The 19,277-nt window shown below is 33.9% G+C and overlaps 1 protein-coding gene, 1 long non-coding RNA gene and 1 pseudogene across 11 annotated transcripts; 1 reads left to right on the top strand and 2 right to left on the bottom strand.

Annotated features, from left to right (window-relative positions):
* Positions 1 to 753: 753 nt before the first annotated feature.
* Positions 754 to 1,699, bottom strand: LOC112778418 (uncharacterized). Its single transcript, XR_003190573.2, has 3 exons — positions 1,638 to 1,699; positions 1,449 to 1,508; positions 754 to 874 (listed from the first exon to the last, which is right to left on the bottom strand). It is a non-coding gene; the product is annotated as an uncharacterized lncRNA (long non-coding RNA).
* A 3,654-nt stretch (positions 1,700 to 5,353) lies between these two features.
* Positions 5,354 to 17,333, top strand: LOC140181938 (uncharacterized). Of its 10 annotated transcripts, none has more exons than XM_072227688.1 (6): positions 5,354 to 6,047; positions 8,671 to 8,754; positions 15,093 to 15,193; positions 15,485 to 15,687; positions 16,159 to 16,279; positions 16,878 to 17,333. In XM_072227688.1, exons 1-4 carry the CDS (start codon positions 5,990 to 5,992, stop codon positions 15,674 to 15,676), a joined length of 435 nt encoding a protein of 144 aa, XP_072083789.1. In that variant the 5' UTR covers positions 5,354 to 5,989; the 3' UTR covers positions 15,677 to 15,687; positions 16,159 to 16,279; positions 16,878 to 17,333. The 10 variants fall into 10 exon arrangements, with proteins under 10 accessions (XP_072083789.1, XP_072083788.1, XP_072083787.1 ...); XM_072227687.1 differs by having other exon boundaries at positions 5,358 to 6,047; positions 15,485 to 15,647; positions 16,847 to 17,333; XM_072227686.1 differs by having other exon boundaries at positions 5,359 to 6,047; positions 15,485 to 15,647.
* LOC112778570 (glucose-1-phosphate adenylyltransferase large subunit 1, chloroplastic-like) lies at positions 9,212 to 12,634 on the bottom strand (annotated as a pseudogene).
* Positions 17,334 to 19,277: the final 1,944 nt, after the last annotated feature.

Genomic DNA, 19,277 nt, shown 5'->3' with positions numbered 1-19,277 from the left:
CAAGAAAATAAGCTTTCTGCCACGCTTTTAAAGCGTGCCGAAAAGTGCTAAAAAGGGTGCCGACAATTTTTCGCCACGCTTTTTGAGCTATCGGTACGCTTTTGAAAGGGTCACATTTGCGAGCGTGCCAGTTGCTCTATCGCCACGCTTTTGTGGATCTATCGGTACGCTTTCTTTTTTGCCTTTTCACTCTCGCCACGCTTTTCAGCGTAGCGATATGTATTAACCTATTGGCACGCTTTAAAAGCATACCGAAAAATGAAAGATATGGCTACGCTTTTGAAACGTGCCAACAGTAAAAGATATGGTGTCACTTTTGAAGCGTGCCAATAGTCAAAGAAACATGGACCTATTGCTACGCTTTTAAAGCGTGGCTATACCCCTATCAAATTAAAAAAAAATCTGGCTATACTTTTAGAGTACTCTAATGCACTCTAAAAACAATAAAAAACATTGACAAAAATTTGTGAATATCATTTAAAAAAATTAATTAATGAAAATTAGTATTACATTAATAAAATTCAAACCAAATTAGCTATATCAATCTCTTATAACCAAAGTAGTTATAAAATACAGTGGGATAAAAAATATCAATACATATAAAACTTATTAAAAGTCATTAACTTATTCTATCTGTCATTTTTTGTGTAGAAAATAAAAAAATTAATATGAATAATCCAAACATAATATTGTTGAGTTTCGCAGTTTATAGGCAAAAACTCATGATGCTGAATCTTGTAGCTCACAACATTATGCTTTAGAGAAAGGAGATGGCCCTCTTGGAAGAACTTCTATCATTTTTGTAGCACTTGAGGATTTTATATTCTTCATGCATGACTATCAATGCAGTTTCTTTACTTCCCATTCTTCTTACCTGCAACAACAAGTTTAAAAGAAATGCCATGAAAACACACACAACCATTTTATCTTCATTTAATAATGATTTCAACAAGTCTAGGCACAATTACACAAAATATACTGCAATTTTGTATTGTAACTATTAGCTTGAAAATGATGTTATACCTTTCTGAAACCACGATCGCCGGACAGTACACCGTATGTGTCACTCATGTTTTTCTAAGATCTCATGGACAGTGTGAATTTGAGATATTAAGGGTCCTAAAAAATCAACCGTGTCTCCTTGATCCTGTGAACTTTGTAATGAAGGAAGTAAGTAAAAATAAAATCTCAGCAAGGATGCATAAATTGCATAAAGCTAAAACAAAATAATGCTTGATCCATTTATGCTCGAGAAAAACAAAATTTCTCTGAGGTCAAATAATTGCCTAGCGTATAGCATTACAAGTTCCAAATTTCATATAGATCAGATACTACAAATCACCTTATCAATGAAAATAGAACAAGATAATGTAATATCTCAGTCAAGTACAGATAAATAAATAATAATTTTCAATGCTATAAAAGACACAGAAATTTCCAGAAATTACTCATTGAGCTTTAACGTGCTGAAGGACAACATTATAGGCTTCATGTTCTTCTCCAAAATCCTACAGGGACGAATAGTTTAAGAATTATAATAATAATAATAATAATAATAATAATAAATGAATAAAGAAAGAGACGATAGCAATTAGCAAAAGGTTCAACTTGCACAAAAGCAAAGCAAAACATGATACCTTCACAACTACGCAGGAGCAACCAGCTACCTTCCTAGCTTTTCCTTCCGAATCAATCTTGCATGGCAGAACAAAGTTTCAAGGACTTACCCCAGCCTATTCTCCAAGAGTCTTTGCACTTGGAACTGTCAGCAAACTAACATTATGCTCAGCAAGAGCTGCTGGCTCAGCAGCCACAACAGGACCTTCTTCACTGCAGATTAAGAGTATGATAAAAAGGGTATCAACTAACTACCATTTTGGCTTTAAAAAAATTCAAGTTTTGACAAAATGACCCTTCTGAAAGAGAGAAAAAAATGACATTTTCGCTCCCCAAAGATGATTTTAGTTTGACAAAATAAGCTATTTTTTTCATAAGTGGCAAATAGCTCATGCATTTGATTCAACTTTTTATTAGAACATTTGAAAAATTATTTAGAAAGTATATATAAATAATCGAAGAAAAATTCAATCTCTAGGAATACAACTGTTTTCTTACTTAAATCGTAACTGGGCCTTATAATCTACTCTTATTAGGTAAAAATTCAATTATTAATTATATAATAAATAAGTAAATAAATATGGCAGAGCTATCACCAACTTAACAATGAAGCAGATATGCATGAAATAGGAAAAAAAAGGTAGTAGTACCTTGTAAGTTTCTTCATAAACAGGGAGATAGTGAAGCTCGATGGTGGATTCGCCTCAAGCCTCAATCATGATCAAAGCCTTGTTGCGGTTATTAAAACTGTTTGAGGATCGTCAATTAACCTAACCATATCATCAAGAACCCTCTCAGCAGCGACTTCAGAGAAAGCCTTCTTGCAATTATTCACGATGGTTTCAAGCAAGACGAGGGGCAAGGAATCGAACCTTTCAAGCAGTGACTTCAGAGAAACCCTAAACCATGAATCAAATCTTTACCGCTGACGCCAGCGATGCATCCGACGCCAAGCTCGATGGAGATGCCACCGATCGTTTCCTATAAACACCAGAGACGTCGGCACTAGCAGAATGACGGTTGGCACTGACGGGTTGCCGCTGACGAGTGGCGCTGACGAGTGGTGCTGATGGTTGGTGCCATGCGTGAGAGAGGGAGACTGCGGCGTGGGGCATGAGCGACGAGTGGTACTGATGGTTGGTGGTGCTGCGACGGGTTGGAGGGAGGGGTTGTGACGGGTTGAGAGAGGGAGACAGCGGCGTTGTTGGGAGAGGGAGTTAGGGTTGCAGAGATGAGAAGGGTGAGTGACGGCGACATAGGGTTAGAAGTGATTTTCGAAACCAACACTTCTAGTCTAGGGTTAAAACATAAAACTTAGAAAAAAAAGTGAAGTGTGAAAAAAATGGGTGGAAAACTAAAGTTTGGAAGGAGGGAATTTTATCGGTACGCTTTTGTAAGGTGCCCAAATAAACATAAGATATGGGCATGCTTTAAAAATGTGACCATTGAAAACTAACTAGCCACGCTTTTTAAGCGTGCGGGTTTCTCTCTATGGTCACGCTTTTGAAGCGTGCCAAAAAAAAGCATGGCCAAATCACAAATCAGTAGCCACCCTCATAAAAGCGTGCCAATTTTTTCTATGGCCACGCTTATTAAGCCTGGCAAAAATAAGCGTGGCCAAATTCCAAATCAGTGGCCACCCTCGCAAAAGCGTGCCCATAGACCACTTTTGGGCATGCTTTAAAAGCGTGGCAAGAAAAAAGGGTGCCGAAAGGCCTTTTTTCTTGTAGTGTTTAGACATAAAATTCTGGTACCATGTCAAGAAATCACTCATCCAAAAAACTTAAGTTGATGGAAGAAAGCAACGTGTGAATGATTATATTTCTAACAATAAGGCACATATTCAAAGAAAATCACAAACGGCCTGTTAGAAACAAGAGACTAACTGCAGAAGGGATTTGTGTATTATTGAGTGTGATCAAGTTGTCTATTCAAGTTGTCTGGAATAATACAATACAAAAGGATATTTATAGGTACTAAGAGAATCGTAATAATAAAGACGTAATCTCCTATAATAAATATTCAGATATACTAAATAATACTTATTGATCCTAATTATATTCTAACATCCCCCTCAAACTCAACTGACAACTTGAGTTTGAAACTTATTTAAAACAACGAAATAAAGAGAAAAAAACTGCATAAACTGATAAAACGGGTGCAGACGGAACTGCCGGAAGGAAACGCAGATGGAACTGCCACTTGTCTGAAGGAAGCGTACATGGAACTGCCGCTAGTCTGAAGGAAACGTAGACAGAACTGCTGCTTGTCTGAAGGAAGCACAGACGGAACTGCCGCTTGTCTGAAAGAAGCGCAGACGGAACTGCTGCTATCTGAAGGAAGTGCAGACGGAACTGTCACAAGGAAACACAGACGAAATACAGACGGAACTGCCACAAGAAAATGCAGACGAAACTGCCACGAGAGAACATAAACGGAACTACCTCAAGAATGGCCGAAAAACTGCTGAAAAGATGGCGAACTGCCAAAAAAAAGCATTGATAAAAGAGAAGGAAAAAAAATAGCACAGAAGAAAAATATAATGATTTCACCAGAAGAAAAAACAACGTATCCTCCTCAAGGAGGATACCATGACTCTAATACCATGTTAGAAACAAGAGACTAAACTGAAGAAAGGATTTGTGTATTATTGAGTGTATTCAAGTTATCTATTCAAGTTGTTTGGAATAATACAATATGAAAGGGTATTTATAGGTACTAAGAGAATCATAATAATAAAAACATAATCTCCTATAATAAATATTCAGACATACTAAATAATACTAATTGATCCTAATTATATTCTAACACGGCCAATAAAAAGATAAGTGATTCAATGGTCAAGATGGACTCATATCAATTGTTCTGATCTCTTATCGAACCATGTTTGACGATGTTGGAGTCCACCCTAGCTGTAGCTGGTGACTTTGTCTACCAAAAATAACATGAAGAAAAAGAGTAAAAAATTATGAACATAACAGATAAAAAAAATAATGTTAAAAGAAAAACGTATGTTAAGTATTTCTATGACTTCATCATATTAGCTTTGTGTTAAAACACCTGTAAACTATACTCATTTCTATGCTTTAATTTGTAGCTTTAGACTTCAAATAATAATAATAATAATAATAATAATAATAATAATAATAATAATAAATTTCTCAAAAACCTAATAACATATCTGCATTTGAATAAAATGGGGGGTGGCGAAGAATATGGTCGCTAGCTGATGCAATAATTTGCATGTGGAGCACAATGAAAAAGCGTGAAAGCAATTGGATCATAAAGTAGAGAAATAAGGATTGATCTTTGAAAAACAGAAGCAAAAGGGCCGGACAGGTAGAAGCCCCACACCTTAAGCCTATCACCATCATGGATTCCTCTAACACAAGCATCGAATTTTGGGTCCCTCATTATATTTTCGGTGATGGACGCCTATAACACTCCGAATTTTTATAGAATTATTTTTAAAAATTATGTGATAAAAAATTTTATATTTAAAAATTATTTTATCATAAAATAATAAAACAGATTTAGACTTGATAAATAAAAAGAATAGATATATTGTAATAAATAAAAGCGTGTTTTAAGTTAAAAACTATATCAAACAAACTCTACATTTTTATAATTAAACCGGTTTTTCCTCCGTTATAAAGTTACAGTTTTCTTTTTTCTTTCTTCACATTTTTCTATCAAACATCATAAACATCATATTTTTAATTATTCATTTGAATTAATTAAAAAGGAGTATAGATATATCATTTGACTAGTTAACACATGATTAAACACACATTAAACCACTCTTTTTTTTAGTTCAACCAAACCATAATCATGAGACTAAAACAAAGAGAGAACCTAATCTTGATCAGATCTAACTTCAGTCTTCCTCCTCTCATCACCAAACGGAACTGGAAAAGAACTATGGTCACCTCTTACTCATTCAATGTGGTGCTTACGTGTTGCTGAGGAAGGGAGCCACGAAGCTTTTTCCACTAACTCACCTCTTCTCCATTGTATATAAGCCAAGCTTCTCATTCTTCTACATGCAACAAAAAATGCACAAACAAAAGGAGAAGAGAGGGACAGAGACGTTGCCGAGAGAGGAAGAGGGAGCAAGAATAGAGGCTGACCGAAATAGGAGACTTTCATCCAATCAATTTTATTTGAGTTCTTCTTGCTGGTTAAGAACCAGCGTCCTCCTTTTCTCACCTCTTCTTAAAATTAAAAAATTTAACTCTCACTGTGCTCCATTTTTAGTTAGCTTGATCGGTTCTTTCAAGAACAGCTACTTAAGGAGAGTAAGAACTCTTCTCTTACTCATGTATGGTTTGGCCAAATGGCCTTGGAGATGTAACAAAATTTGATTTTTGCTATGTTAGGGTTTCTAATTCAAGGAAGAAGCAGAAATAGAATTTTGAACTCCACAAGAGGTAAGGAAAGCTAGTATAATTATATGTTTGTATTTATGTGAATAATATTTATTGAAGATGTAATGAGTAGTTGCTACTAGCTATGATGTTGGATTATGTATGATAATGATGAAGATAATTGATGTGCTAGCATGCATTATTTTATCATAATGGTATGCTCTTGTATGAATATATGATGTATGAATGGTCAAATTGACAAGAGCTAAGCTTTTGGGGCTGTGCTAATCTTTCTAGAAACTTTGATTAGTTAAAAGAAAGAAATAATTATGGTTTTAGAGAAATTTTAGGCTTATATATAAAATTTGGTATGTGAGGTTGTTAAATTACTTGATGCATAATTGCTGCATATTTGGCAGCAATTCAAAATAAATTCAGGGAGCAGTCCAGACCACCCTTTTTGATGAAATTATTTTTTTGGGAAACCTTGGTGTATCTTGAATGTACCATAAAATTTTCAGGAATTTGGCCAAGTAGTTTGGGAGATATGAATTTTTGAAATTTGGTTGTTGCTGTTGAATTTTCTGAATTTCTAGTTCTGCAATGTCATTTTCCAACCACTAGAACTTTTGATTTACTTAACATCTTGAGTTACTACTAAAGGAATTTTGAAGGTCTATAAGTATATTTTAATTGAGTATAAATTTCATGTTCATAGCTATTTTGTAGACTTAATTAAATCACTTTGGAAGCTAGGTTGCTTGCTGGAAATTCTGAGCTGATTTATGAAAATAGGGCTTCACTTTCAATTGACAATTAATTAATCAAATGATGTGATATGAACCGAAAACTTATTTCTTTTGAAACTTTGGGGTGTTGAGTGTAACCTCACCAAAATTTAGAAGCAACGGATTAGAATTGAAATTATTATGGATTTTACAAATATACTACTGCTTGCTATCTTTTTAAATCTTTATGAGTGCAGTAGCAGACATTCTAAATTTTGTATAAAATTTAATTCTGATCTAAATATAGTAAAACTTAATTCAAATTAAAGATTAGGATCTCTAGAAATTACCTTATTAAGAGGGATAGCTCGTGCATAAACTTTTCGTGAGTGGGGGTTTTCAAAAACCTCCACAATCTATTCAGTGAAGATTTCTTAAGTGTTTAGTGGGGGTTTTATATTGGACTTTTGTGACAGTTTTAAATTACTTTTGTGGCAAATTAAAACCCCCACAAATTAATTTTTTAATATAAAAAAAATTAACTATTTTGTGAGATTTTCAAACCTCCACAAACCCTATAATTATTTATTTATTTTTAATTTCAAATCATTCATTAATCTCATCTCATTTACATATTCTCAAATTAAAAAAAAAAAGAAGCAACAGCAAGCTTGAAGTCCTAACTTTGGCTATTGTCAATTATTTTCAAATATGAGACTAACTGCTACTTATTGTTTCCCACATTTAGTTTTTCACTAATCATTTCATCTATGAAGCATTCTCTCCATTGTCCAGAAACTAGAAATAACTCTAATTACAAGCTTAGTAGAAAGAAAAAGTATACACCAGCTAACAGCTTCAGCGACCTATCTTGAAGCATTTCCTATTGTACAAAAAATAAACTACATGCCAATATATATTCCTTATTCCATAATCCATACTACTAAACATGTAAGAACTGTCATAGAACAACCATTTCATTTAGAATAATAAAAACAATAAAAATGTACACCTCATCCTTATATCCCTTGTCATGAATCTGAGATCCTATACCAAAATTATTCCCCTCATTGCAAGCAGATTCTTCTCTCACTTTTCAAAAAATTAAGAGCAGAGTACACATTGAAATAAGAGGCTATATGTTCATAATGATAAACATCAATGCAACAAAATAGGAAAAATAAAAGCCATAATAATATCATTAAAAAACAGAAACAAAAGAATTAATTACCCTAAGAGAGAAACAAAGTAGACATTCGATTTGGAGAGACCACGGCATCCTAGTTTACACACAACAAAATTAGAACCTTGATTAAAAGCAAAATTAAGAGGTACTTCTTACTTTGATCTGGTGTTAATGAGTTCAAATAGTTCATATGAATAAAAAACAATAGTCAACTTGATCCCTTGATCATTTTGACTCATTTAGGAAATTTGTGTAGAAAGTGAATAATTAAGGACAAGCTAACCGGCATAGCATGATGGTAGAATAGATAGTACTGTATAAAAGAGTGGTAGAGAGTAATCATGATATACATTAATAGTAGTGTGTACTATATATTCTCTTTCAGAAACAAATAACAATCATATCATGCATGCATGCTACACATGCTAATAATCTTCATTATTTTATTCTCTTATATATGCTATTTTTTTTCCTGTAAATTAGTCTTGGTGCTTTGGCCTTCATATTATGACCACATGCTGTTATATGCAAAATGCACAAATTATAAAGGTTAATTGATACATGTTTGTAGAAGTTTTTAAAGCTTGAAGTTTAATTGATGTCTTAGGTTTACCTGTAGTGTAGGACAGCCTTCTACTAGTTAGAAATCTGGATATATTTATGATATTGAAGCTCAATAAGATCGGTAATACAGTAAAATTTGAGACTCACATGCTCAGTGAGGGTTACATTTGCCTCAAAGAATGATTGGATCGTTCCTATGTCCTCCTAGTAATCATTGAAGAGATAAGCCTGCAGGCAAGTATTTGTTATGAAAGTTCATCGGGTGAACATAAGCTTTCTGCTAGATACAAAGGCAAGATTCTATTTTTCTCATAAATATTTCATGGTTATATATATGTGGATTGCATGGGTGGATTGAAATCTAGTGCACTAAAAATGAAAGATAAATATCACACCACATGTAATATCATGTGTGAATTATTCCTTTACCTTCATGTAAAATTCTCTCGCTGAGGCAGGGATGACCTCTGATCTAAAGTCATTTGCAGTTGAAAACCATCATCTATATTTAATAAATTTGTAGCACTTAGCGAAACAAGATTTGCAATAGGATGAGTCAGTTCATTTTCAGTTAATATTATTTTATTTGAATGCCCTCTGAAAAGCCTCACATGTTGCTATAGTTCAATATCTTAATAGATTAAAAAGTATCTCCTTCTTGAATACATACACACCTATAGAAGCAATGTATGGTTTTTTTAAATCCTCTTCCTTTGAAAGCCCAAGAACAGTTGTATCTACTTGCTATATTATGAAGCAGTATTAGCTGTAAACCTTATTCTTGAAACTCCTAATATGTAAAAAGCAGCACAAACATGAGTTATTACCATTGCTTTTAAGTCTTCTCCTTTAGACTTTTCACTGAATGAGAGAATCCTTCCTTTATCATCTATCTTCATTAGACCAAAATCAGAGGCACGGCTGTCACATATGAAGAGAGTTTTAAAGAATAATATGTGACAAACATCGTTGAATCATTTATTCATTTGAACTGATAAAAGAGCTAGTTTCTCATCCAGAGAAAGATGACAAAGTGATTTCAAGATATACATCATGTGATTATGTATACTAGAAACAGATTCAAAAATCATTAACCCAACCTACCTGTCATCCATGGGGAGACAAAAAAGAGTAATATCTACACCACTCTCGCAATGATTCTGGATATGAAGATGAGTCAGAACATGTCAAATTTGAATGCAACAACAGTATTGAAGGAGAAAAGGAAGAACTATTAATTGGACGCAACGGTGCCATACTTGAACAAAGTCCATATAGTCCATTCGGTAGAGATGATCCTCAGAAAGAATAAGGACATCCTCAATATCCTTGCTTCTAGGATCCTACAGCATCATAGTTAAACAACATAACTTGGATTAAAGAGTTCAAGTGTAGATTCTGTAACTACTCTAATTTCTATAGAATTATTATACCTCAAAGAGCCAGTGGAACTACCGCACGACATCAGCAGTACCCTGAAACCATCTTTTACCTGCCTCCCCTGGAGTTTGAGTAGCAACAAGAACCTAAAATAATAAATACAAGCATTCTTAGTATTGAGTAATCACAAGTATAGTTCCTCAACACAGAATCCATGCCAAGTATACCTCAACATAGCCATCTCCAAATGTGACACCAGTGCCAGAGTTGTAAGCACGTGCAATATGCCTGTTGATTGAAGCTAAGTTGAACTGAGTGAGAATGTAGACCTTGTTAACTAAATCTATATCAAATCCTCTGCCTTGACCTAAAGCCTTGACCTGAAAAATTTACAGAAAAGAAGAGTACATTAGAACATAAGAAGAAGAATTTGTGTATAATTTTGCCAAAACTATATCATCAAATTATCACAAAATCTAATATCTTTGAAAATATTTGAAGAATTGAAGAAAGCAAAGAACGAGAAAAAATTAGGAACAAATCCTTATTGTAATCACTCCACACGACATGAAATCAGTTCCATGAGATCTGATAGTTTTGAACGTAGCTTCAATCGAAGCTTAAAGAGATTCGCTAGCTCGCCTTCTTGATCTCCTCAGCTGGTACCACCGAATCCACGCCAAAATCGCACTATGAGTGCTTCAAGCCGCCAGAGGAAAAGCAGAACTAACGGCACAACCCGCGGTTGAAGACGACAAAGAAGCGGAAGATTTAAAGCATTACCTCAACAATCTGAATCAAATTGTCACTCTGAGAGGTCAACGAAAATTCAGAGACTCCACAATCTCCATTCATAACTCCACCGGCAACACTTGACGGAGGAGATGATGACGGCAAGGAGATGAATGGCGGCGGCAATGAATCGTCCATCTCCCTCTCACTCTCTTTCTCGCTCGAAGCCCCTCTTCTGACTGTTATTTTTTTCAATTTTTGTTATGGGCTAATATTATTTGGGTTAGAAATCTTTTTAGTATTGATTGGGCTGTAGGGGTTATTATTAATGATTCAGGGAGGTTTTACAAATTGTCACCATTAAAATATATTATGAAAGTTTATAATAACTCCCACTAAAAACTTTCACAAACAATCAAAAATTTTGTAGTGAAAATTCCACATAATCAAACATTCAAAACTCCACGTAATTAAACAACCAAAATTTTATATCATAGACCATCCAAAACTTCATTAAATCAAACATTTAAATAAAATTCTACTTTAAAGAACCTCAAAAAATGAGATATCTATTTCGGGACATCCAAAATAAAAAATTTATTGAATCATTTACGCGAAGTTAAATATCCAAAATTAGAAATCCTAAACCTAATGCATCCAAACATACCATCTAAATAAACATCCAAATTTTAATACTAAAAAACCATCCAAAACCTTACACTAGAAGTATTTATTGCGGAACATAATTAAGAAGAAAAGTACTATTGCAAAACAAAAAATTCACTAAAAAAATTAGAAAAAAACATGATGCACATCTATATTTCAGAATGGAGCAATTAAGAGGTAGCGGCAGTGGCAGCAAACCTAAGAAGTGAAGGCAATGACAAGAATGAGGGAAAGCATAACCAATGAGGTGGAGGCGTCGACAAGAGTAAGTAGAACTAGAGAAGGCGATGTTGTCTTTAGATCTAGATGACAATGAATTCAATTATTAAGATCTAGGTTACAACCTCAGATTTCTTTGGATGGAGGAGGGAGAAGGGAGCGTGACAAAAGAAAAGATCAATGCGCTATAGTGCGACAAGGACGAAAATAAGGAGAAGGCGATGGGCAAGAAAAAGACAACAGTAAGGCATGGTGAAGTGAGTAGGAAGGGATGGAAAAAGCGGAACGATGAGTTTAGGGTGGGAGAAGGTGCAGTGATGACAAGGGATAGAGAAAGAGAATGTGAGAAGGAGGAAAGATGAAATAACGCAAGACAAAGAGGTGGAGACGGAGAAACCAAGGTCCTGAGAGCCTGACTAGTTAGTGAATTGGTTGAAGAACTGGTTTAGAGGTTTAAAGGTTTAATCGTAGTTCTTCCGTAGTTGAACCAATTTAAATAATGAATAAATAATAAAACGGTCCCGCTACGTTACCAACAGTATTTCCTGCCAACTTCTGTCAACTTTTATTTATAACTGTGTTTAATGGAAGTGTCTTCGTGGATGTGTCTAATAAAAATGTCTTTTTTATGGCTGTGTTTAATAGAAGTGTCTTTATAAATATATTTTTTGGATGTGTCTCTTTATATATGTGTTTAAAATATAATAATTAATTATTGTTGATAATAAGTTGGCAGATAATATGTTGGTACCCTATACTTTTCTATAATAAAATTATGTAAATAATCAATATAAATTTTCAAAATTTCATGCTTTTACATGATGTGTATAGTTTATACCAATAAAATTTTACATTCAATACAATTACTAGTCTACTAGTCAATAAAAGAAAAGAACCTTTATAACTATTTAAAATACATTCTAACCTAAAAAATTTCTAAGTGCCTAACCCTTTCATTTTTCGGTAATTTTTACTTACTGTCTTCTCAATCTCTCTTCCTCCTCTATTTCTCTCTCAATCTTTCATCACTTTTTCTTTCCTTATTTTCACATCAATCTCCTCTGCCTTCATACTTTTTCGCCACCAAGCTCTACACCAGTAGCTCCATAGCGCTTTGATGCCTCTGTTCCATTGTTGTGCCCTAATCCAGCTGCACCGTCGAAGCAATGAACCATATTATAGGCAAGTAAAGGTAGGTGATAATGGTGGCAGTGAACTAGTTTTGTTCACGCAGAGGCAAATGACAATGTGGATGACGAACTAAATCTAAAAAGAGGCAAAAGCAAACGCGAACATGAATCGGTGACAACGTGAGCTGAGAAACGAGCAAGGATTTGATGAAGTGAGAGGGAATGCTAGCGGATAAGTTAGCTACAACAAAGAGAGAAGAGGATGGAGTTAGTCATTAGATCTAAAATGAAAAAATTGCATTAGTTTATTAGGTTCATCGATTTTACCGATTTTTTACAAACAAATTTTTTATATGAAATAGATAAAACAGAAGAACAATTTTTTATTAATCCATTTAAACCGGCTAGTTTAATTGAAATTTCACTACTTTTATATCTCTGAGTGAATGAGAATCGTGAGAGTCAAAATAATAATTGTATCAAAAACAAAAAAAAAAATGGTTTATTCAAATGTTGCTTCTTTATATTTTCTTTTTCAGATGTATTATAATACATGAATGGTGATAAAATAAATATAACTAGACAAATGTAAAAATTTTACTCTATTAATATATCAAAATTAAACTCATATAATTAAACTTTAAGAGTAAGTAAATGTATTTTATATGAAGATAGGAATTTATGTTATCGTTGATGGTTATGGATTCAGGATTGCGTGAATTTCAACTTGCTTGTGAGACTACTTGGTCTATATCTAGGGCTTTAAGTGTATGATTGGAAGAGTAATACCCCTATTGGTGTATATCTAATAATCCTTTTATTTCTTATTGATAATCATTTTGATTTTTCTTTTTGTAACACGTTTATAAATCGATTTGTTTTGAATAAGAAACTAATTTTTAAAATACAATTAATTCAAGTAATTAATACTCCCACCTTTGAATAACTATCTACTTTTCATTAAATATTAACATAAATTAACAAATACTCCCACCATTCACTCACTTACTTATTCCAGATTTCTAATTATATAATTAATTAATAAATAGAAATATACATGTAAAAAATCCATAAATTTTCTGCATATATAGACAATTATTTGTAAATATAAAATATTAAAAGTAAACAGTTATTTTAAAACAGAAGAAAAAAAATAATAGATTTTATCAAACCAATGGCAAATAAGAACAGCAAACGGGCTAGTTCATCTCGCCTCATTAAGGGAAGACCTACATCTCTGAACATTAACGATGAACACAGGCAATGACGCTGGAGAAGACTGCGTGTGATGTTCACGCCATCATAGGGAGCCAGTAAGCTCGATAGTGCACTGCAATGACCATTGACTAGGGTTAGAATTGGCTTTTAAAAATACAGGTGGATAGTTGCACTACAACATTTTTGGCCTAAGGTAACCCTTATTCGAAGCAACATTTAACAAAAGTTGCCTTAAATAGGCAAAGACAACATTTTTGACGAGTTGCCTTTGAGTAAGGCAAAGATAACAAAATTTTTGGTTACCCAAAAAAAAAGTTGTCTTTGATATCTAAAACAACATTTACAAAATGTTGTAATATAAAAAATTTAAGACAACAATTTTAAATAAAAATGCAACATTTTATAAAGGTTGTCAAAAAAATTTAACAAATAATATTTATAAAAGACTACCTAAAATTGTTCATAATTAAAACTTTTAGAGAAACTTTTAACCATATTTCTACCAATTATTTTTCCTATCAAATAACTTAAAAAAAAAACATATTTGTTTATGAGTTCATTTGAAAGAGAATACCTAAGCCTTGAATAACCAAGCGTCCAAGCCACCAGTAACACCCACGCACGAACCCTTCCTCTCCTTTCTCCACTGTCAGCTACTCAGCTCCAATAATCGACGACATTAACGGCGACAGCAGCTCCTCCACGGCAACGGCACGGTTCTCTCCTCCACGGCGACGGTGCGGTTCTCTCCTTCACGGTGACGGTGCGGTTCTCTCCTCCACGACGACGGTGCGGTTCTCTCCTCCATGGCGACGGTGCGGTTCTCTTCTCCACGCGGGCTTCTCCAGGGCGACGGCGCGGTGCGCTCCTCGTTCTGCGCCGAACCACCACTGGTGAGAAACCCCTCTTCCTTCTCTTCTCCTTCTTCCTCTTCTTCTCTTTTCTCGCATCCTCTTCTTCGCGAACCGGAGATTCATGTAGAACCGTAGCAACCTCTGTTCCGCTGGCGAGCTTTGACGCAACACGGCGACTACCCCTCTGCTGGTCTATTGCTCTGGCAACACGGCGACCACCCCTCAACTGTAACCTCCTCACCACTGCCTTCATGTTACTCTGTTCTTCAATTTCCAGGTTTTTGCAAAAACCAATTTTGCTGTTTTCTGATTTAATTCATTAGATTTTCAGGGTGTCTGTTTTTTTCTTTAGTTTTCTTGAGTGCTATTTGATGTCATATATATCATCATAGTTGTCTTGTAGGGAAATGCTAATGTAATATGTGGTGTAGCTTGGGAATTCTGGCCGCTGGAGCATATGGCTTGCCTCAATTTCGACTGCGAGTGTTTTAATGGGGTATTAAACCTTCTGAGGTATTCTAATGTTTTTGAGGTATGTGCAAATTTTACATAGAACTTGTGTAACTGTGTTTTGAATTGTAAAATAACTTTTTAGAGGTGTTTATTAGTCATGGCATGGTGATTAATTGGCATGTTCATTGGTTTCAACTAGCCATAGGTTTGTTGCTAGTTATTTACTATTAAATTGTTTGGATTTAAAAAATCCATTTTATAATTTGAATACTAAACGGATGATTAAGCCTCATTTTTTCTATTTTTTTAATTTAAAAAAGCACTACAAAGTTTCATGCTATTTATTCTCATAAATACCTTTGTATATTAGCTTAACATTGGCTCAGAATTAAGATGTGGTGGAACATTTCTTCAAAAATGGAACAAATCGATGAAGATGTCGTTTCAGAACGCTGTTGATCAAGTTCGGTACCTTTTCCCACATCTAAATCTCGATTCTGTTGGGTTGGATCATCGCAAAGTTGTAAAGGAAGGTCAGTTGGTGGAACCTCACTCAGCATAACCATGAATGAAGTTAGAACTTTTCTTTGCCTTGTTTATTATGCTAATGCTAATTTTCTGCACTTGTTACTACTATGTATCTATGTTAGTGCTGTATTTTGAAAACTAAGAAAGACAATGTTAGTGCTTCTCATAACATAAATAACTTTCGCAATTTCCATCTTCATGTGCATACGTAATATATTGAACTATCCTTGCTCTTAACATTATTGGAATTCTTTGGATCTTGTTCTTGTTGCTCATAAGACGTTCTTTATGTTGCTATCCATTTATTTATGTTTCAATTTGTTGACGTTCTTTATGCTAATATGCTCTTGACATTTGTTTAGTGCTTTCCTGTAATTTTTAGTTTATAATTTTATTGAACTAGATATATGTTATCTATCTTCAGAAGTAATGACTTTCTTTTTTCTTTTTTTAAATAATATTTTTTATTTGTTGTCCATTCTGTTATTAATGGATAACACAATCCACTTTTGGCAGGTAAAGCAATGTGCGGAAATGTCACGGAAGCTACGATTCTTCAAGGATCAAATCAATAAAGCTGACATAGTGTCTTCTCATGCTGCATTGCAATAAGGCTCTATCAGACTGGACGAACATGGTATGATTTTCTTTTTGTCAGTCTTGTTTCAACTACAAAGCAGTCCTTTTACTTTTGATACTGCTGCTGGTGATCAAACAAGAGAGAGCATCAATGAGTTCTTGGAAAGTGTTAAAAGCCATGATCTAAGTCCTTGTAGCCTATATGACAAAACCTTGTCTTCTAAGTTCCTTGTTCAATGTGAATTTGGGGTATGTTAATTCTTGATTGGTTGCATTTGTTTCAATGAGTTCTTGGAAAGTGTTAAAAGCCATGATCTAAGTCCTTGTAGCCTATAACATAAATGACAAAACCTTGTCTTCTAAGTTTCTTGTTCAATGTGAATTTGGGGTATGTCAATTCTTGATTGGTTGCATTTGTTTTGAAATGAGAAAAGTAATTATGATGGTGCATGAATTATTAAGCCATAGAATCACTCTAGTATGTTATGTCATTTTTATGTTTGACATTGACAATCGATGAACTCGGTGATATGCTTTTGAGTTTGTTATCTATCTTCACTTGTGTTTAGCATTTATTTGAGTAGTTCTAATTAGAGTTTTGGTGTGCTTTGCTTTTGTTACATAGATCATAGAGTGTTATGATACTCGTTTTTCAGATGAAGAGCTCACAGAAATAGTTGAGATTGTGAAGAGAACATTGCCACCACCCCCTGAAGATGCCAATGGTTCTGAAGCAACAAAATCAAATGGTGGGGAAGGTGGGAAACAAATAAAAACAAGTTGATATCCTACTTGTGACCATAGAATTTTGTGAATAGCACCATAGGATCTCAAGAAAGTAGTTCGGTTATAGTTTTCTATTAGTTGGTATGCTGAGATTTAGAATTAGGTTCCTTTTTCAAGGGGTGTAGGTGTGTTGATTACTGCCTTATTGGTGATGAAATACACATGCAAGGTGCATTGCCAAATTTGCAATATCGCACAGCAGGAAAAATATGTATTTTGTTACTTATGTTTATTTATTTGACTTCGTAACTTAGCAAGTATGTTAATTGACACTTGGAAGACCTTTCTATATATATGCAATATATATTATTAGCTTATTTTCCTTATATTGATTAAATTGAATTTAAATATTTAAATATTGTTAGTGTGTGCTATATATTCTTCAAATGTCATATACATATAACAAAGGTAAAAAATATATTACTTTAGATATAAAAAAAAGAGAATCTAAGAAAAACTCAATGAGGTGTTGCTTTAGGTATTAGAAAAAGAAAACTGCAAATAAACTTAGATAAGTGTTGCTTTAGGTCTATGAAGAAAGTAACTTAAAAAAAACATGAACAAGTGTTGTTTTAGGTATATGAAAAAACAACCAGAAAAAATTTATATAAGTGTTGCTTTAGGTATATGAAAAGGCAACTTAAAAAAATCTGGACAAGTGTTGCTTTATATATTAGAAAATACAACTCGTAAAAAGTGTTGTCATAAAGTCTTATCTAAAGCGTTGTGTTTGGGTCCCCTAAGGCAACCCTTTGTGGAGTTACTTTTTTTGTAGAAAAGGCAACGTTTTTTGAATGTTGCTATAAAAAGGGTTCCCTTTGATATACAAAAGCATTGCCTTAGACCAAAGGTAACGGCCGTATAGCCAACCCCCTAAAAAGCGTTGCGTTTTGTCGGAAAGTGTTGCCTTTGATCAAAGGCAACACTTTCTCGTATTATAGGCAACATTTTCAAAGGGTTGCCTCAGCCCGAATTTGTTGTAGTGTTGTGGCTGATAGAGTGATGTTGTGACTGTGATGTAAATTAAGATTATGGATAGAGTTTATTAATCTGGGTCAAATCGGTTTAATATGGCCTAGGAATTTTCTTTTATCAGATATTGACAAATAGAAGTTATGCGGACCGACCCAGCGGATTTTGGTCCATTTACCACCCCTAACGGTAATGATGGCAAACTTAAAACAGAAATATTAGAGGATTTGCATAATTTATTATTTTTGCCTAGCAGTTACTTAACAATGTTTAAAAGTCTGAGTTAAAAATATATTATTAAGTTGCGAAACGTAAAACTCAGATAAATAATGAATAATTAATTAATAAATCAATTGCAAGTGAAAATGGTTGAAAAATTTAAAATTTATAACTTGAAAATTTTTCGATAAAAAATTTAACTTAGAAAATAATTTGAACGCAAAAGTATAATTAAATACGAAACGTACCGGCATCAAAATTTACTGTATAGGCTTAAATATGTCCGATACTATGTGTGAGAAAACTGAAATTGTAAAAATAACAAGAAAAATATTTAGAATAAAAATTCAAACATTTATCTTAAAGATTTTTGCCCTAAGTAGGGCCAATGGGCTAAAATTATAATCGACCTCACTAAAGCCCAATCCTTTGACCCTTAAACCCCCCTCCCCAACCCACCAAATCACACTTAATTTACCCTTTGAAGAGAGAGCCAGGTAGAGAAGAGAGGAGAGAAACCTTTTGCCCTAATATTATTCATTCACCAATTCAATTTCACTTTTTTCTCAAATCGGAACTCTAACTGACGATCCGTTTGCGGCCACGCATTCATCTCATCTTTCCCTTTGATTCTATCTAAGTGCTGTGGTAAAAAATTTTAAAATCCTTGTTCCATTTTCTATTTCTTCTCTGATTTTGTTTTTGGGGGGTTTAGGGAATCTCTAGCATGGATTATAGATGGATTCCATCCAAATTTCGATTGGGATAAGATAAGGTGTTCTTTTTCCTTCTTTGAGCCTCCATTTTATATGAACCCTAGGTTGAGAATTTGGTAGATTTGTATTTAATAGAGTTGCATGAATGCTTGGCTTAGATTGATAGAAGAAAAAAACTCAAGGGCTATTTGGTGTAAGGCTTGAAGGATTGATTGAGGCTTGGGTTTATTTGGAGAGAAATTCCAAGAGTTGAAAAACCACTGTCAACAAGGTACAAATTTTAATTTCGAGAAAACATTATATAAAATTTTGTGAAAATCTAGGTTAAATGCCCCTAAGATAGTGTTGAATTGAGATTGTTGA

This window comes from Arachis hypogaea, chromosome 19 (assembly GCF_003086295.3).
Source record: "Arachis hypogaea cultivar Tifrunner chromosome 19, arahy.Tifrunner.gnm2.J5K5, whole genome shotgun sequence".
In the NCBI taxonomy this organism is placed as follows: Eukaryota; Viridiplantae; Streptophyta; class Magnoliopsida; order Fabales; family Fabaceae; genus Arachis; species Arachis hypogaea.
The sequence above is the reverse complement of the archived record's forward strand: the minus strand, read 5'-3'. Positions and strand labels throughout refer to the sequence as shown.